Raw genomic sequence first — 21,578 nt, 5'->3', positions numbered from 1 at the left:
TTAAAGTGGGTCTCCCTAAAACCAACATTCTACTCTTAAAGAAAATTATGAAACTCATTAGAGCAAAATCAATTTGTATCAGAATAAATTGCAAGTTAATTCTACCCAAGAGCAGCAGCGCTAGCCACTTGGTCAAATGATGTTTCATGCTGAACATTTTCAAAATCTTTTTTCCTTCCCTTTACAGATCTTTCCTGTTTCCATTATAAATACATTGCTCCCATAATTCTTAGAAACTAATAACATTTGACAATATTTAAAAATTTAATTGACAGTTTGGCTTCAGATGTTACTGAGTAAACCTTTATTTGCCCAGTTTTCAAACCTTCCTAACCATTAATCCCCAAGGACACACAGATTACTTTAAATATATCATTAAACTCTCATAAAGACCATGGAAAATAATAATCATTATTACTATTTTAGACTAAAGGAAACTTACGTTATAGAGAAGTCAGGTACTATAGCGGCAGAACTGGGAATAAATGGTTAGGATGATTTTTAATCTTCAGTCCCCAGGACAAATTGAAGATTCTATGATGCAGAGAACAGAGCCTTGGAAGTGGATATAGAAATCTTGAACTTGAAATCCAGAATTGTGACTTGCTAGCTAATAAGAATTTGTCTATTATATAACTTCAATGAATTTCAGACTCCTCATTTATTGAATAATAATAATAACACTTATTTTACTAAGGTCAGCTCAAGGTCAAATGAAATACTAGATTTTCAATAAATAGATTTATTTTAAAAATATATTTATTTCTTTTTAATTTTCTTCTATGATTTTAAACCTCTTTTTGGTTTTAAATAAGCTATTATAATCCAGGTTTGAATCAACCATCAGGTTTTCAGGCACACAGATTTTATAATGAAAATTGACTACTTGATTTTGAGGATTATTTGTGGCCTTTATCTTTCCATCTGTTCAACAGTCATTTAACATTGGCACACCACATGGGAGGAAGTAAAACAGGGAGGCTATGGCATATATTACTCAGGAAATCTTGCTTGAGAAATAAATGAGTTAAAATTAAATCATTTGGGTTATATTTGAAGAGATAAATCAATGTAGTCAGACTTTAAAACAATCACATGAATCTTTTTAGGTGAGCAGAATTGTAGCAACCAAAATTTAATATAATAAAGGATGCTTTGTGCTAACAGTTCGTATTTTATAATATAAAATAACAGGCCATTTGAGTATCTGAGGGTCACTGTGGATTGTTTCTCAAGGCAATCTTCAGTTTCCTGTTTTAGGAAAATGTCTGTGTGGTTTTCAGTATCATTAACAATAAAGAAAACATAAAGATCATTATCACACATACAGAGAAAACAATGAAGTCACTGTCTCAAAAATAGTCTAGTTTTGCTTTCTCCAGTTTCAGAAAGACATAATGAAACTAGAAAAGAGCGAGAGAAAAGAAGCCAAGTTAATGGATAAGGAGGAGAGTAGAAATATTAGAATTCTTAGAAAAATGTGAAGGATTCTTAAAATTATCCTTAGATATCATATATAACAAAATATGCCTGACAACTGAATAAATATCTGCTGTATGCTGAGGATTGGCTAGCACCCTTTCTTTGCAGCCAACCCCCCTCTAATCTAACACCTCAAACAAGTATCTCTGAAATACATCCGTATTTCTTTGTTGCTACAGCCATTGTACTGATCTAAGTCATAGTTTTCCCTATTTACACTACTGTAATAGCATTCTAAAATTTAACTCCCGCTTCCACTCCTTTCAACCATGCTCTAAATGTCTTAATCCACTGCAGCCAGAATAATCTTGAAACATAAATTACATCATGGTAGCAGCTTACTTAGCAATTTTTCATTGACTCTTAACAATCAAGTAATAAAATAACGGACCAGGATTACAGCTTCCTCCTTCCTCATTAGGAACACCTCAGCTGCTTTTCCCATTGTTTATCATGGGCTTCAAGCTGACTTTCCTTCCTCTAAACACTTAAGTGCTTTCCCACTAGGGCTGTCATACATAACAATAACCTCCACACTGCAGCAGTAGTAGATAGTGTGGTCAAGTGTTTACTCCATGACTGGCATTGTGTTAAGTGCTTTATGTGCATTATCATATTTAATAAGAAATTCCACACGGTAGTTATTTTCATCTTTTCCCTATTGAGAAAACAAATAGTTAGAAATCTTAAGTAATTTCCCTAAAGCAAGGTAAGTGTGAAGGTAAGGAATATGTTTTACTGCATATTCTGTGAATGTTCTTCCTCACTCTTTCCTAATTCAAACCATATTTTATGCTTGCGACTTGTATGTTATTTTCTCAACAGCTTTGTATCATCTGATCTAACTGGCAGTTTTGTCATAGTCATTTATGTTTTTCCTTTATAGAATGTATCATCTTTATATATTTCTGTATGTGATTATTTGCTATCAACTCCCAATGGACTACGAGTTTCATGAAGAAGAGGTTCATATGTTCATATGTGCCTGGTATGCTCAGTAAAATATCTGCTTAATATATGACTAATGATCTTCATCAATATTCTAATGACGAGGTTTAGAATCACTTTATAGAAGAGGCTGCTTGAACATTAGAAATTTTATTAAATGTTATTGCCCGTGTTAAGCCAATAGCTCTTCCCTTATAATGCCTCTATTGATCACAATTCTGGTCTCAGCCTATACTCCAAAAAGCAGATTCTTTTTTTCTTATAGTTCTTCAAATAATCTTATCCTGGATAGTTTAAGACACAAGTTATTAATTTGAGTGGGATGATTATAGATTTACTCATTAAAAAATGGGATACGAGAATGAGGGAGATAGGAGGAGTCACTTTTGAAATTAGAGACTCCCTTAGGGCAAGCATACAGAGATCAATTTTTTGTATAAGAAAATTATTATAAGATGTATATATACATGACACATGGATGACGCTGTTATTCTTGGCATGCTCTATCAAAAATTTGGTTTTAATTAGTGTAAATCTGGAAAAAAACTGGAGGGGGTCCAGTTAAGGCAATTAAATGATCACAAAGAAGATTAAGTAGGAGCTAATTACAAGATTGACATCATGAAATGCAATCATATTTTTTGATCTCTGCCTCTCTCTCCTCCCCGCTCTTCCCTCTTGCAGTTCTAGAGGTTGAGCCCAGAGTTTTTGCATTAAGTTACATTTCCAGCAGTTTGGTGGTTTTGTTTTTTGTTTTTTGTTTTTTTTTGAGACAGGGTTGCGCTGATCACTAAATTGTCCAGGTTGGCTTGAAATTGTGATCCTCCCACTTAAATTTTCCAGACTGAGGGGATTAGAGGCCTGTGCCACCATGCCTGGCTTCAAAAGTTTTCCTGTTGACAAAGCTCTGGACCTGATGAACTGTAAAATTTGGAAATGAATGAGATAATATAAAAGCCAGAAATTACAGCAAGTTCAAAATATTCTTTAGGAATCATATGTATATATATTTTTAGGGGGGGGGGTCTTTTGAGAGGCAAGGTTTCACTGTATGCTTCAGGCTGGCCTTGAACTCACTTCGTAGGTTGGCTTCAAACTTGCAGCAATCCTCCTGCCTCAGCCTACTGAGTGCTAGATTACAGATGTACACAGCTGGAATTTTATATTTTTTATATTACTCAATATAGATATTGATTTAAAGAAACCCTTTATTTCACATCCTTAGTGAGAAAGAATCTCAAAATAAGAAAGTAGGCTTAATAATTTGTCTGAGGCTTAAACTATCTCTACAACATCTAGGCTAACTAGTTGTTCAGAAAGTAAAAACATTCTATTATGGTTGAATAGAGACTTGGATTTTCAATTTGAAACTCTGGATTTACACCCCGGCCCAGCAGTTTGTTAGCTATGAAACTTTGATGTGGTTACTTCCTGTGCATTTGTTTCCCTATTTTAAAAGCTGGAATAACAAAATGCATCTTTTAAAACTGTTTGAGAATTAAATGAAACATCATAATATGAAATATCACTTAGCATTTCTGGTGCCTGAAATATAACAAATGATCGATAAATGTTCCTTCCCCTCCAGTAACAAAAATCTAAACAGCCCATTGTTTCCTTGGACAACAAAGACTATGAGTCTTATACTATGTGCATGTAGTCTGGTATGATTAAATATCACTTAATGGTTGAATATAGAAGATGTCATTTTAAGAAAAGATATTCTTCACTGGCATTTTAACTTTGGATGCTGATTTATATGTGTATTTCCTAAGCAATGTGACAATCAAAAATGCCAGAATTTAATTTCTTTAAGTGACCTTAGATAAAATGTAAGTTACACATCTTGGGAAACTTCGAATAATCTGATATACACACTTGACTGAAATGCCTCTCTTCAGCAAAAACAAGAACAAAATATCACCCCCTAGTGACCCAGATACTGGGAGTACAGTAACCTTTTAAAATTAAACTATCTTCTATTTTTAATGGTAAACGTAAGAATACCAGACCATCTTTAATACAAAACAGGATAAATTGTTTAAGTACCTAAACTGAGAAAACATTTTTGTTGAAAATTTTATTTATTTAAGTCATGATTACAGGGTATGGGGGAATTTGCTAATTTAAATTACTGAATTAGGTTAGTTGCTTTGTGACAATCTAGCACACTATAAATAAATTCATTCATATATACTCCATATATACTCCATAAATAATATGTAAGTTTATGGGTTAAGAGAACATTTTAGCTGGATTTCCTCATTGTAGAAAATGAAACTGTTTTCAATATATCTGAATCAAATATAACACATATAACAAGCCTTATAGTTATATAGAAAGGGAACATAAGCAACATAAACTATATTTGAACAAAGAAACTATACTTTCTACTTAATTATCTCTTTATTTACTCAAAAATTTTAAATCTTAAAAATTATCTTCAAATTGTCAATAATTTGACAAAGTTTTTAATAATAAAAACTGTCAAGGTCAAATTTACATTGACTTTATTAGAACTAAAATTGAATACTAAGTGTTAGAAATGACAATGCTCTTGAAATCACAAATATAATATATGATGATGACAATATAATTGACTGCATTTTCTTATTTCTTTTTTGTATAGCAGGTTCTGTTTGTCAATAGAAACATTGTGAGTTTAAATTTGGGGTGAATCAAACTTATTCTGACTCTTGCTAACATGATTATAGCCAACAGATCATGGTTAACATGATTCTAAAAATACAGATAATTTTAAAAATGAAAGTAATGGCATAAAACAAACTTACTATTTCACCAGTTTTCCCAATATCTCCTTGATCTCCTACTTCTCCCTGTTAACAAGGACAAGGAATTCCAAAAATGAATTATTTTTCAACAAAATTACCCCTATCAATCTTTTATTTATTTTTATGTAATTATCTAGTCATAATATGGAAAAATGTAAAGGAAATCTCAGTGATTCAATACTCTGTTATAGTATTTCTGTGAAATGAGGCTTCTCTGACATTTTCATTTAAATAATAACTGATTTTCTTAAATTACATTCTCTTATTATTTTTAGTCACTTTATAAATGCTTTTATAAATAACATTTTTTAAAAAAATGGAATATTTATTATTTGTACTCTAAAAAGGCAGAGTGGCAGGCCCTGCAAAAGATGTTAAGAATAAAAATAAAGTCCTTAAAAAAATACGAGAGAGATGCCCTATTTGCCCAATAGAAGAGAAAACACGCCAGCCCCAGGTAAGTACTAAGGAAGACACCGAGGCAAGCACTTTGGGAGCTGAAGTCACATGTTGCAGGCTACAGAGCTCTGAAAACCAAAAGATTTTTACTACTTATTTGGTGAAGAACTTAATTTGAATTTTTTTTTTTGCACCAATGCCTAATCTGATCCAAGAGAAACTATTTATGGTATTGACTTATTTCAAATAATCTGAATACACTTTCATTTCACTGCAGAAATATTTGTGTATTTGACTTTGGTGTGCTATCCTACTGTTTACTGGTAGTGTTTTATAAAATATAGATGTGCTTTATTACTTTTCAAACCTTCAACTATTAATGACTTCAAATAATAAATTATGAAATAGTATATGAATTGGGCCCTGGTAAATAAGGAATACTTGTAACAGAGATAGGAAAAGGCCACTTTTAGTGGTGGGAAATGGTCCATGCCCCCCCCCCCCAAATACACATTGTTGAAGGAAGATTAAGCTCAGAGCAGCGCATACACTGATTATACAGTTAGTTTACAGAAATCGGAGATTACACCATCAATTTCTTTTTGAAAGGTAAGACCTCTAATGAATAATATCATAGTCAATAATGACATAGGGCTCTGAGTATGAACTGATTTGAACTGAAATATAAGTGCAAAAACCACATCATACTTTGAAACTTTTGTGCAAGAAAAGCATACAAAATATCCCATTAAAAATTTAATATGTGTTACATGTTGAAAGAATATTTTCATACCTTGGATTAAACATGCAGTATGATCAAAATGTATGGTGAATGTTTGTTTAAATCTTAAAAATGCATTATAGTAAAAAAGATTTCTCCCTCGGAATGGCCCCTCTTGCTTCAAACACACTTATCCCATTGCTCTTGCCGCCTTTTGAAGTAGTTCTTAGGAGTTTCCTGTCATGTGCAGCCAGTTGTGTAGTGGCTGCCTTGTTCAAATGTATCAAATTCAGCAAATCAAATTTCAAAATGTTTACCTGTCATGGTCATTTTAACTTTGGAGAAAAGCCAGAGTCACAAGGTGCCAGATCCAGTGAATAAGGTGGATGAGGACACTTTATAATGTTTTTCCTTGATAGAAATTTAATAAACGTTTGAGTCAATTCAGGACACTAAGGCAGTCATGAAAAGATACTCACAAAAGAGAGTTTCCAGAACTACTTCAGAAAGAGGCAAGAACAGGATATTTGTGTCACTTTTGTTTTTGTTTTTGTTTTTTGAGACAGGGTCTCACTATGCAGTTCAGGCTGGTCTTGAGCTCACTTTGTAGCTCAGGCAGGCCTCAAATTTGCAACAATCCTTTTGCCTCAGACTCCCAAAGCTGGGATTATAGATGTGCGCCACCACTCCCCATTTAGGATAGGTGTATTGGAAGCGAGGGGAAGTATTTTGAAAAGGACCAATAGAAATATTTCTTTCCCAGTTTAAACATTCATTGTATTTTTTGATCACACTTCATGTTTGATCACACTTCATGTAACACACATTATTTAACTTTCTTACTGTACAATGTGGCTTATTTCTGGGGCTCACATAACATTTCTATCAGTAATACTGACTTTAAATCCTTGAAATCTGATATCCATCATGAGTAATCACTTCTGAAATAAACATTTAAAGTTTACACAGTTTCTGTTCAATTTCGTATGTATTTAGATATATACTAAAGAATAAAGCATTGCAATAGATTGTAAATGGCTAGTTTTTGATAGATAGCTCATTAAACATTTTTAGAAAGTTTATGGCATGATAATATATAGGTTATTAATTTTCTATTATTATGTATTCATTACCCGTAAGTTATTCCTCCACAAAAGAGGAGGAACCTTTTGTGTTACTCAGTTTCAGAGGAGGTTTATGTTAACAATAGAAAACAGAACTTGCAGGTTACTCGAACTCCTGCTTTACTTTCACAGTCTGAAGGTAACAAGTAACTTGTCTTTGAGGACAAGGAAAGAGAACTACTTCTCAGTCTGGGGAAAGAGCAGAGATCCGAGGGTTCTATGAAAGGTGCTTCCCCAGTGGTTGGCAGGCCTCAGGAAACAGCTGCACCACCACAGAATCACAGGTTTCAATGAAGGCAAAATAAACATTCAGAATTTCCTGGGTAACCAAAAGTGACCTAGGTTATTAAACTGCTGCATTCCATTTTTTATGATAACATGTAAAGTTTTAGATAAAATCCAAAGCTGTGGTTTGTTGCTATGTATTGAACTTACAAATCTTATTCTAATATTTTTTATTAAATAGCATATCAATAATGAATATAAACAGCCTCTCAATTGTCCTTGGAACCATTTTTAACATCTTTCCAGTTCCTGGTAAGTTGACAAATGCTTATTCCGTATTTGTGTAAAAATCATACTTTTGTCTTTTTGAAAATTATACCTTAAAACTATTAATAAAGGTAGGTTCTTTACCTTTAAGCCTTCTGGTCCTGGCTCACCAGCATATCCCTTTTGACCTGGTTTTCCCTAGAAGATAAAAGGAGGATAAAGTAGACTTATTTGGATGTTCTGATTTCTGAAAGTTTCTAAGATTTGTGAAGTATAAAATATTTACAGAATGAAATATTTTAAAATTATTTGATAAACATACTTTATCACAGTCATTAGCCAGTCAGGTTAAAATACTTGACTGTCTCCTGCTGGTCATATATAGTTCTAGATTCTAGGGACTGAGCAAGCATTAAATATATCTGCCCTTGGAGACCTGGTATTTACCGTGGAATGTGGACCATAAAACTAAAAAATAATATATATATATATATATATATATATATATATATATATATGGAGAGAGAGAGAGAGAGAGAGAGAGAGAGAGAGAGAAACAACAACAAATTAAGGAAGAAAGAGAGATACCAAGTGCTATAGGAGCTTTGCTGAAATGTTTCTAAGATTTCCATATGAGAACACACTGGATAACATGGCACCCAAGTAATGACTTAAAGAGAAGGAAAAGTTATACGGATACCAAGAATTCCAGGCAGAGGAATTCCGTGTTTTAACAGTTCTGTGGCTGCAAAGCACATGGAATACTGGTGCAACCATGAGACGTCAAGTAGAATTAGAGAGATGAGTAAAAAGATTTAAATCAAAGAAGGTATTAGGTGGTTGGAAAACCAGGTTGTGTGGAGTCTTGTAAATTACAGTAAATGCTTTTGACTTTTAAATTAGAGTGAGTCAGGAAATCTTTCATTAGCACTGAGAAAAAAAAATGGTGTGATGCATACTGTATGAGCGTCACTTTGATCCAAGAGCAAAAGAAGGGAGCCCAATTAGTCTACTATAGTGATCCAGGTAAGAGATGATTGTGGTATAGATAGGTCATGGTGGTAACAGAGAAGCCTGTGGGAAATGTCAAGATTTTGGATGTAATTTGAACAGAGAGCTTTCAGGAACTACTGAATTTTTAACCTGAGTAATATGCAATGAAATGAAGCAGATTGTAAGGACAGATTTGGAGGCCAAATTAGTAGCTAAGTCTTGGACATTTTATTTAGATATGCTTGTTAGCCATGTTAGCCTTAGAGTAGATAAATTTTACTGGGCTCAAAGAAGAGTTCATTTGTTTTATGCTTTTCCTTCTGAATGATGTTTTTCTTTCAATGGTATGGTAGAAATATATGTGCTAGTGAGGTAAGTGTACAAAAGAAATAATTACTTATCTTCAAATGTAAGCAATTTTTAAAAACCTATAATTTATAATGTTCTCAAAGCAAAAGAATGACATTTATTTCATGTGAGTCTAATGTCTTTTAACAGAAATACCACATATATATATTGCTGCTTAATGATAATGTAGATTTTGATTATACAGGTCAAAAAGCATTCAAATTTATTAAAAAAATTCAAATAATTGTTTATAGCACAAGATAGTAGTATATTTTGAAAAAAGTAGCTTTCTCTAATTTTACCAACATATTAAAAACAGAAATTCCAGGATATTACTAAAATGAGCAAAGAATTTGCTTTCAATCACTTTTTGAGAAATTTGATTTGCACAAATACTAAGACTACTGAGGAGCCAAATAAATATACAGCTAGGTATAATATAATTCAGAATATTCTTAGAAAATTCCAATTATTGGCTTACTTTATTTGGGAAATTTTATGATAACAATTTTTAAATACATTTTTGTGCACGTTTTTCGAGGCAAGGTCTCACTATGTAGTTCAGGCTGGCCTTGAACTCACTATGCAGCCCAGGCTGGTTCAAACTTGTGATGATCCTCCTGCCTCAGCTGCTGAGTGCTGAGATTACAGGCATGTGCCAACATACCTGGCTATGATTTTCTTGGTTTTTGGTGTTTTAATCTTTTGTTCTTCACAACATATTTTTGCTATTAAAACATGTGCAAAAACATTATTTTCAAAGGAAGTACTTGTAGAAATTATTCATATGATACCTACTCTTGGCCCCAGTTCTCCAAAGGGTCCAATTGGTCCTTCATCTCCCTTAAAAGAATCAAAACACATTAGAACTTAAAAAATTAGTCTTTAAAAATTTAAACCCTTATTCTTTTTTTCTGAAATCTGAAGTCATTTCTGAGATGTGACTGAAAATAATGCTGTGATTTTCTTGTATTTCATAACTGTATCATGCCATACATTTTTAATATTTTCTATGAATATCTCACATCTCCCTGAAGAGAGACATGTGCTATGTGGTTGCTTTTCACATGGAAGACAATACAAATCACAGTCAGAAAACTGGGAGTGGAGAAAAGTAAAAGAAAGTAAGATATCAAAAAATTAGGATTAGGAATCACTGGGACTGTTATTTAAGGATCGTTTATTGGGTTCACAGAGAGAAACTCAACCAAGTTCATAACAGACAGAAATCAGTACACATTGAAATATTGAAAAATTGCATACAGGAAACATATTTGTTCTCTGTACATTTTGATACTTCATTCTCTCAACACATAGGTTTTTACTGTCTTAAACCTGAGAAAGACAACAGCACATCAGATCCTATCCAAATCTTGACTAACCAATATTCTTAGGCTCAAATCTGCTGTCATGTATGATGATGTATGAAGCATAAAATTATAATGTATTCTTTTAACAATAAAAATAAAATGGTTATATAGAAACTGAAGATGAATATAGGCAAACATAAGGATTCTCTAAGAGAATAAATATTTTTTATATTTTATCTGTATACATATTTATTAAATATATTGATGTTTTATCCTTCTAATAAATATTTGATATTGCCAGTCAATATCACATTTTAAAAAAAATGTATGGACATCCTTAAAATCATATACATTACTTATTTTATAAACAAAATACTTGCTCAAATTACAATTTAGTTAAAATATAATTTACTGGCTCACAAAAAATAAATATAAATTCTACTTCATATGTGTGAAATGCTGAGTTCATCCTTTTTATTATGCTATTGGAGAAGACTGAGATAAATCACTTAACTCAGAACCCTGCAAAGTAATTCAAAATTTCATTCCATAACTGTCAATATAAAATGGTAACTTGAAATCCCTCATGGCAAAAAATAGTCAACAATAAAGCAATGTTTTCTTCAAGTGAAAAATGCAGTTTTGAAAAACTAAAAGGAAGATGTGAATCTAAGTTGTAGAATAGATACTCTTTTCCTCCACACCTGAGTTCCTTTGAGACCAGGAAGTCCAGGAGGCCCTCTGGTTCCAAGAAGTCCCTATTAAAATAATATAAACAGACAAAGTAAAGGTTATAAACATATTAACAATTTGGTCAATAAGCATTAATCTGGAGATGAGTAAATACTATTTAGTGCCATTCATTAAGAGGCTATCAAAATGAGATAGAAAGGTGGACAAATAGAAACTATAAGGCAGTATCTGAAAGTGGAAAACAAGATTTTTTTAAACAGTGTGTTAAACTTGACATAGTAGGTTAAGAAGGTTCAAAAATACTCCATTTTTCAACTTTCAAATATTTTCTCAGACAAATTTTTTCTAAATATAAAAACTTGGAACAGATAATCTGACAATATATACATATATAACAGATGTTCACAAAGTCTAAAAACAGATGGAGGGGAATATATATCTGTTAAGGGACCAGCAGAGTCTGGAACTCATTATTCATACTACATGTTCTTCAAACATATTCTCCTTTACACTGGTAAGAAGAGAAAAGCAATATACAGGAGAAAGTGGCACTCTGAACTTTATTAGTAAATTCTTCTGTTAAACACAATGAATGTTGCTAATAATTAATTGCTTTCTGAAAGAAAACTTGTTCAAGATAACTATAAAAATAATCTTTCTACTTAGAGAAACATCACACAACATCTGCTCAGCACAGAAACATTTTTTTTAATTCATTTCTGTGGTCCTGACCATGCAATGTGTCAGCAAAGTTTTCAGTAAATCTCTTTTAGAAATTATAATTTACATTATAGCTTTTAATGATTCTATAGCAATTAAAGGTTTTATTTAATTTTAGCTATAATAAATGACTAAGTGAAAGAGCAAATCTACCAAGTGATTTTGATTTTTAACAGGCATGGGGGTGGGGATGACAAACTGCAGAGAAATCTTTTCTTTATATTGAAGTTTGATCCATTATGCTATATTTCAACACAAACAAAAAATGAAAACTTATGGGTGAGTTTAACTCTGTATTATCTTTCAAAAATTATATCACAACTTATAATTATATGCATCAACCTAGATTAATAAATTATGAGTGAGGGGAATATGAATGTCACTATAAAATATCCATACACCATAATTTCACTTATGTGCATTTCTAAAACAAGCTAAGCAACAGATACTGTAGGAATATACATGCAGGTGATAAAAGCATAGAAAGTAAGAGTGTGATTATCTCTAAATGCATGGAGGGAAAAGGTAGTCATAATTAGGGAGACATATACAGGGATTCCAATTAACGAAACTTGATGGAATTTGTTCTATACTCATTTTGAAGCTGTGAATATTTGTTTAATATATACCATATATTGAAAAAGTTTTTAATTTATAATGTATAGAACCATAACTTGATTAATATAATTTAATCTGATTTTTTCTATCATTATTAAGTTGTGCATATTTAGCATTTATCATATGCCAAACATAAAAATTTAAAATATATGGAAACATGATTCTTACTACATAAGTAATGTCAATTTTCTTATTTATAGATTTATGATACCATCGGTATCATTAAGTTTCAGTAGGAAATATCAAAACAATGCCTGAATATAATCTGGATAGCATAAATATTAGTTTCTTTTTTATTTATGTATTATTCATTGATTAATCTTTTTTTTTTTGGCGGTACCAGGGATCGAACTCACAACCTCGTGCTTGCCAGGCAGGCTCTTATGCTGCTGAGCTAAATCTCCAACCCCATTGATTAATCTTTTCAAGTTTCTAAACTGGCAATTTACTAGTCTTCCCTACATATCCACAGGATTTATCACAATAATTTACTATTATTTTTCTTCTTAGAGCATCTCTTTCTTCATCTTACTCCTCCCAAAATCTTCCATAGAGTAAAAAAATAGAGTTTTCTATCCAATTAAAGTTAAATAAGTATTGATTTAAAATACTTAAAATTGATTATTATAACTGTAAGGTCTTTAGTTTAAATCCCATAGTAGTTATGGAGAATATAACTATTACAGATTAATGAAAGAAAACCAGGTAACAAAGCATATTGCTACAAACAAAAAGGAAGGTAGCTAAAAAGGAAAAGAGTTATGAAAAAGGTATAAGTAGACAAAAAAATTATCAGTCATAAGTTCTACACCAACAGTAATTATTTTAAAGGTGAATTTATTGAACTCCCTAATCAAAGGACATAAAGAAGTTGAATGGACAAAAATGAAATATTCAACAATGTGCTGTTGACAGAGAATTATTTTAGATTTAAGGACACATATTATTTACAGAAAGAAAAGGAGAAATAGATGGCAATAACATAAAACTAGGGGATCTCAATACCCTATTTTCAATAACCTCCACACAGAAAATAAACAAGGAGATAGAGGACATGAACAACAGCTCAGTTAGCATATTCTGATTTGCAGATTCAACCAGCTACAGATAAAAAAATACTCTAAAACTAGCATCTGTACTAAACATGAGAAGACTTGTTCTCATTCTTTAAAAAATGTAGTATAATGACTATTTACATAGCATTTATGTTTTATTAGGTATTAATAATAATCTAGAGATTATTTAAAATATATAAGAAGATGTGCATAGGTTATGTATAAATACAGTGCAGTTTCACAGAAGAGATTTGAGCATCCCTGAATTATGATACCTACAGGGGATCTGGAACCTACCCTTCGCAGACCCTGGGGGATGTGTAGAGCAAATGGACCTAACAGGTAGAGTACATACATACATACATACATATTACAGGGAATGCTGTAAATATTCCATCCAATAGAAGCAGAAAAATCAGTCTTTTAAAGCCCTTTAGGAACATTTTCCAGGATAGAACACATGTTAGGTCACAAAACAAGTCTTAACAAACTGAAAATGTCTAAAATCACACCAAGTATCTTTTCCAACCACAATGGAATAAAATTAGAAATTAATAACAGAAAGAAAACTAACCTACTCTCATCATTTCTATTCAGTATAGTACTAAAAATTCTAGACAGAGCAACTAAGGAAGTAGTAAAAACATGCAAACTGGAAATAAGTAAAACTATATCTTATCATGTGATATGGTATAGGAAAAACTAGTGTTACACAAGAATGCTGTTAAATTAATTCGGCAAAGTTAGAGGTACAAAGTCATTATTTAACAATCAGTTGCATTTCTACACACTAATAGCAAACAGTCTGTAGAGGAAACTGAGACAATGATCCCATTCAAAACAGCACAAAAACCAAAATGCTCAGGGAGAAATTTAGCTAATGAAGTGAAAGACTCACATACTGCAAGCTACAAAACACAACTTAATAATGACATTAAGGATTATACAAATAAAAGGAAAGAAGTCTTGCGTTCATGGATTAGAAAATGTCCTATTTTTAAAATATCTAACCCATGGAAGTGATCAAGAGACAAAATGCTATCATTTTCAAACCCTAGTGTTGTCTTTTGCAGAAACAAAAAATAAATCTCACGTAGATAGAGAGCCACAAAGGGCCCCAGATAATCAAAACTTGAAAAAAGAACAAAGAACCATGCTTAGTGATTTCAAAACTATTACAAAGCTCCAATAACCAAAATAGTATGTTCTGGTATGGAAAATACAGACACTGACCAGTGTAGCAGACCAGAGAATAGACTGACATAAGTTTGATTATGTTGGTTGCATAACTCTGTCAGTTATGCTGGAGTCTATCGAATCTTGCCTTTGGAGTTTGTGGATTGTGTGATATGTGAATATTTGGTTTAAGAAGGTGGTTTTATTTTACTAAAAAAAAAAAAAAAAAACAGGAAAGAGAAGCCCAAAACAAAGCCAATCAAATGAACTAAGATGACAAATGAAAAAAAAGACATGGTAAAAATTAAAATTGGAAATTTATTGTATCCTCTCTCCCCCGCAAAAAACCAATTTACAATTGGCTAGAGATTTAAACATGAGCCCTGAAACTATAAAACTCTTGGAGGAAAACAAGAGGAAGTCTTCATAAATCTATCATGACAATGATTTCTTGACTATGACACCAAAAACAGTCAACAAATTAAAAATAGACAAATGGGACTACATCAAAATGAAAGTAGTTTGCATGGGCAAGGAAACTATGAATAGAATGAAAAGGTAACCCACTAAGTGGAAAAATGTCTTCACACCTGTGTCTCATATGGGCTTAATAGCAACAACAACAAAGAAATTCCTAAAAGCAAATGGCAAAATGACAACCCAAGGAAAAATATGGGCAAATAAATTTCTGTACTTAAAAGAACGGAAAACAGGACCTCAACGTGACATTTACTCTCCTGTGTTCCTTTTGGCTTTATGTACAACAGCCGAGAGTGCAAATAATTTAAATGTCTGTTGATGAACGACTAAAGAAAATGTAGTATAACAAACAATTGAATATTATTCAGCCATAAAAAAGAATGAACTCCTGTCCTGTGCTACAAGACAAGTGGACACTGAGGACACTATGCTAAGTGAAACAATCCGTCACAGAAGGACAAATATCACAGTATTTTACTTACATGAGTTATCTAACAGTCAAATCATAGAAACAGGAAGTGGAATGGTAGTTGCTAAGGCCTGGGAGCAGGAGAAAATGAAGAGCTGTCCCTTGATGGGTCAGAATTTTACTCACACAAGATGAAAAAGTTCTGCTGCCCAAAATATTCATACATTTTAAATATTACACTGGCAAGTTTAAGACAATGGATCCAATTATGTGTCTCTTCATCACAAACACAAAAAAAATCTTCCATGGATTTATTTGTATTTAAATTCCTCAACTCTATATTTAATATCTGCTATAATCTGCCTCCTACCTTTTTTAGTTAGGGAGATTTACTTCTGCCCTCTGACTTGTGTTCATTTTGTATCTGTTGCTCAGAATCTTTCACCTCATGATTCCACTTGGCCAAATCCAACCTATCAAACTCACAAACTTAATTTTTCAATGAAGTCTCTCAGAAAAATAGCCAGATAAATTATTCTATCTTCTGAACTCCTTACTTCTTACTTATCATATGTAACCTAGTTTTTGTGCTTTTTAGCTTTTCACAAGTGGAAGACTCATTTTTCCAGAAGATGATAAATTCTTAGTACACAGACTGTTTTCAAATCAAAACTCACGCAGTTTGTACTTACACAGTACAAATAATAGCTCAGTAAAAAGGTTGGCCATCATGCAGAGTCAATAAACATTTCTCAGTTGACTAAAGGTTGCACACAATCTTAAATGGTTAATATAAGAAAGTTGTGTATAAAATCTTGATTTGGTTGATGGAACGTGGAAATTTAGGGCTGAGTTGAGGTGATCTTGGAGAACCATATAGAATTATCTATCTTCCTCTTATCAATTTAGTTTACCTCTGTAGAGATAAACATATGACGTGTGGTAGTGATTCAGTGCAAGAGCTTTTCCCATAAATTATGCACCATAATCTCACAAATGGTAGACTTTCTTTGAAAACTTATAATGTTGTTATACGAGAGAATAACAGCTGGTTTTAACATTCCCAATTCCATGGCCAAAGTAACAACATAAACCATCACAGTGACAAATATGCTATTCCTCTATTTACTGAAGAACAGAGAATATTTATTGAGTACTCTTATTTTCAGTAGTAAGCAGATAAGGATGTGGTTTTTCTAATGTTATAGGATTCTAGAAAACAGATTGCCAAATTGAGTGGCTCTCAAGAAGGCTTACTGAAGTATGTTTTGCATCTGTATACAAACATACATATACAGACAACTCCACAATCAGTAGAACTATAATCAACACAAGTTTCCAACCCTACGTTGAGGTTCTTAGTCAACTGGCAGAAAATGAACAGAAACTCAGACTTCTTTAGAGTTGTGCCAAATTTCCCTGCAAAGAATTCAATATGTTTGTAAACAGGGTATTCATTTCGTCCAAATACAGTGCACGTGATTTCCTTGATGACTGTGTTGTATAGCCTCAACAGATTTTTATAATTTACATTATCTTCACTTTCCAAAAAAGATATACATATGAAGTAAAGCAATTTTAAAATCCTTGTATAACACAGTATACACAGCTAAAACACTGTATGGACAGGGTCAGTATGTTTAGCTGTTTCTCTCCAATTTGTAGAAAAAAATCTAAGGCAAATTAGACCAGGAAGATAGACAAAGACATGTCTTTCTTAGCCTATGTAATACACAATCATATTCTACCATTAAAATTTCCTAATTCTTTTGATAAAATCATCTCTTCTACAATGTTTTTCATTAGTACATGTTTGCAGTACATAATGATTACACTGATCATAGTTTAAATATGTACATAATATACCTTAATTATTTTGTCCTGCTCCCCTCCAATTGCTCCATTCTCCCTCTAACTTTTGCTACCCTTCCCATTTGAAAAAGCTCTATTTTCATTTTTCTTCTTTCTTTCTTTCTTTCTTTCTTTCTTTTCTTTCTTGTTTTGTTGTCTTTTTGACGCAGCTTCACTATGCAGTTCAGGCTGGCCTTCAACTCACTTTGTAGCCCAGGCTGGCCTTGAACTCACAGGGATCCTTCTGCCTCAGCCTCCTGAGTGCTGGCATTACAGGCCTGTGCTACCACCACTCCGAGCACTGATTCTTTCATTTTTGGTATCCCTTTTCCCTTGCTTTCCTCTCCTCTCCCTCCATCGCTCGTTCACCTTCCCATTTGAAAAAAAAAGTTCTCCATAAGGTCAAGTGAAATAAATTAAACACATGAATTTAAATATTGCATGGTTCTGGTCTGTCTACCCATATTAGATTTGAGAGCACAGACAGCTAACTCAAAAATAGCAGGTTAACCATGGTAACTATCCTTAATTTCCTATTAACTTACACTGAAACCCTGTATTACTTACACTGTCTTATTATGACTGATCTTATTTGCAGCTGGATGGTTAGACTGCTGTTTAGTCTTGACTGATTTCATTGGAATATGGTATTCTCAACAGTATTAAGGAGTGGAGACAACTACTCTGAAGATGACAAGATGTAAAATACATCCATTCTGGTTTTGATTATTAACTGCTTTCAAGTCCTACAATATCTTCAAAGTTGTGTTTTTAATAAAATAGCTATGTAATGTTATGTTCAATTATATTATGTATGATGATGTGAACAATTTTATTGAAAATAACAACGGAAAGCATAGTAACTACTGTAGATCACCTAATATTGTGGTCCCATATGTCTTCTTCATTTCATGTTTTTCTAGGAATTTATTTTGTTGTCTTGTTTTGATCTGTTTTTCCCTATAATATACAAAGGATAGATATACATGTAGAGAGTCACACATGGGAAGAATTTCTAAAATATTTACGGGGACAGATTATATAATACACGATGTAATGAACAGATGCTCTGAAGAAGAAGAGACACTAAGAAACCCAGTGCTAATTCTGTAGCGTTGTGATGTAAAATCTGGCAATACTACCACTCACTGTTCAGAGTGATATTAGTCTAGTCTCTTAAGTTCAATTTCAGCATATGTAAAGATAAAGACAGCTACTAAGAAGAGACTGAGAAACATTATGTAGACATTATTGATTTCCTCAAAATCAGGTCTTGAAGACCTAAAAGGCTTCATCATCCTGTAATGATCTGACTAGTTCTATAATGCCCAGTATATATGCAATGTGTGTGAAAATGGGGGCAACTATTTGGAAGAAAACTAGAGACAATAAGATAGACAGTGAAGATCTCCAGTGGACTTGCTTTGAAATCTGTGTTTCTTTAAATTGTTTCCTTATGAACTGTTTTGTTCTGTTTGACATGTTTCATCTTACCCTCTTTAAGATAAAAAAACAAGTGTGTAGGACTGATAACCATATTACTAAGTTTTTGTACCATTGAGCAGAACTGTTTGCAGTGTCATTGTTTGACTATCACTTTGTACGCTTTAATTTTGTAACTTGAGCAACTATTTCTAAGATGATAGTATGTAACTTATCAAATGGTGATTTCTTACTGTTTATTTTTCTGAAATTCTGTATTGTTTCTACCCTTTTTATCTGTTTTTTTCTTTAAATAAAAAAGAGAAATGCAAAATTTAAATAAAAAGCCAAATAAAAGATAGACAATACATTGTTTTAAAATTCAGTGATCACTATAAATCAATTAGTCTTATACTGATGAATCAAAAGATCATCTCTATCCAATAAGTTTAGATAAAATTATCTAAAAGGCAACCATTGTTCATTGGAAATTCAACACTCATTGAATTAAAATGTCTAGTTTTCAGGTTTTGTGATTCATTTCCAGCATTTTATTTCATCTAAAAGAAGTAATAAAAAGAAAGTTTCAAAGATCTCTCTCATAGTCATGTTGTTTAGTTCTCTGACATTTTTGTTTACAAAATTACAAGAAAAACAAAATCTCTAAGCTAAAATAATTGTAAAAGCTACCTGATTCTTTATTTAGTGTGGTATACATCCTTAAACATAAATTCAGCAGTGACTTCTGAATTTCCCAAGACAGCATCTGTTGCTTAGCTACTGAGGTTTTCACAACACATCATCAATTTTTTATATAGCACTTACTATGTTTTATGATGATATCTTTGCTTTATTAAGTAGTAACCTTATCAAGGGGAGGAATCATAACTTAAAAATCCTTATTATTTACCTTTAGTAATTTTGGCCTGACGTAGAAAATCTCAATATAAGTTGAATGAAAAATTATTGAATAAGTAGTTACATTTATGTTTGTATAAAGTTCAAGCAGCTGAAAGACTAAAGTAAACAAGAGAAATCTCAACTCCAATCTCTCTCTCCTTACTTCTCTTCATATTATTGTTTCTACTTTTTTTAAATCTTGGTTTGCTACTGGCTACTAATTAATGTTACCAAAAAGGGATCTCAAACTAAGTATCTTCAGACTCAAACTTGTCTTCTTCATCCTTCAAATCTGAATGTACTCCTGAAAGTATTCCTGAGTCCCCGCATTTAACTTCCTCATGTAAGTCCAATGATGTCAGTAGCCTAAGCCACAGTCTAACTTTTACTTCTGTCTTCTTTTCCTCCCATCACTTTCATTTAACCAATTTTTCTTGTTTCTATTTCCAAATTAGCTTTTATCTATAGCCATTTAATCAATCATTCATTTACCCAGTGTTAACTGTTATTTCCATTATACGTTATGCATATTGGGCTGTTCTTATACTCTATATTAATCAATTGGTTTCTGCTTTTAAAAATTGCGTAGTCTAATATATAAGCATAACAACAGGCACAATATATGAGGATAAATAATTGATACATTTTCTCCACAAATACAAGGAAAGAGTATTTCATTTAGATTTGAGAGAGGTAGGGAAAACTGCTCAGAAAAGGTGGTGTGTGATGCGATGTGCAGAAGCTAAATGAAGAAGGGCATCGGAAGGGAGAGAGATATCCACACCCAGATGAAAAGCAGCAGAGGAGAAGGCGTGAGATTTGAACTAGCACTGTGTAGTTTAATAATACAAACAGGCTGAAGTGATGGCTTTGAAAGAATGATGATCCATGCAACTGTGAGACTACACAGTGATAGACAAAGGCTGTAAAGAACGTTGCATTAAAAGGAAAGAAGAACAAGCCTTAACCTGGAAGCCGTGGAGATCACTGGAGGACTTAAGCACAGAGCTGACGTGATGAGATCTACACTGTAAAGGATTATTCCATCAGTAGCTTGGCTGCAGAACTGAAGAAACGCCAGACTGCAGGCAGGAAGAATTAACTGGAGCCTCTTCCACTAATCTGCTTGAAAAATAAAAAGGGCCTAAACTAAAACATTGGCAAGGAGGATGGTTTTTAAGGGCAAAGAGGGGAAATTCTGAGTAAGGGAGAAACTGAGATAAAGGTTATAATTGATGGCATGAGGTTGTTGTTCAGGAGAGGACTTGATGCAAAGCACATGTGGAACATGAACAGACAGGGGAATACTTTATGGAGACAGAAGAGTGGAAAATTGTTCATATAGGGAGAGATTTGTAGGTGACAGGTAGGTTTGCCAGACAAAATGCTCTTATTAAATTTGAATTTCAGATAGATGATAAATAACTTTTAGTTTAAACATTTTCAAATATTACACTTCAACCCTCTTACAAGTTTCCTTTAACTGAATGTTATAAATCCCGTGTATCCGCCTTACGAATTACTTCTCATTAATCATGTCAGTTCAAGTGCTACCTTTTCTGTAAATCCTGTGCTTACCTCACTCTGTACACTTACAGTAGTAGGTATTATTCATCATTATTATATTTTCCTGCATATCCATATT

At 32.6% G+C, this 21,578-nt stretch overlaps 1 protein-coding gene across 5 annotated transcripts in view; it reads right to left on the bottom strand.

Moving 5' to 3' along the window:
• The window catches only part of Col24a1 (collagen type XXIV alpha 1 chain), a 349,791-nt gene that overhangs the window by 200,991 nt on the left and 127,222 nt on the right, over window positions 1-21,578 (bottom strand). For all 5 annotated transcript variants that reach the window (XR_010050132.1, XM_063257323.1, XM_063257335.1 and 2 more), the window contains 4 exons: window positions 11,314-11,367; window positions 10,098-10,142; window positions 8,103-8,156; window positions 5,223-5,267 (listed from right to left, as the gene is read on the bottom strand). Coding sequence is in view for 4 of the 5 variants with exons in the window: in XM_063257323.1 (XP_063113393.1) it covers window positions 5,223-5,267; window positions 8,103-8,156; window positions 10,098-10,142; window positions 11,314-11,367 (198 nt within the window). In the remaining variant the exon portion in view is untranslated. The remainder of the gene's footprint in view (window positions 1-5,222; window positions 5,268-8,102; window positions 8,157-10,097; window positions 10,143-11,313; window positions 11,368-21,578) is intronic.

This window comes from Cavia porcellus, unplaced genomic scaffold (genome assembly GCF_034190915.1).
Source record: "Cavia porcellus strain 051 isolate PalLab524CR breed Dunkin Hartley unplaced genomic scaffold, mCavPor4.1 scaffold_1, whole genome shotgun sequence".
Taxonomy (NCBI): domain Eukaryota; kingdom Metazoa; phylum Chordata; class Mammalia; order Rodentia; family Caviidae; genus Cavia; species Cavia porcellus.
This window is presented reverse-complemented; position numbering and strand designations above follow the sequence as displayed.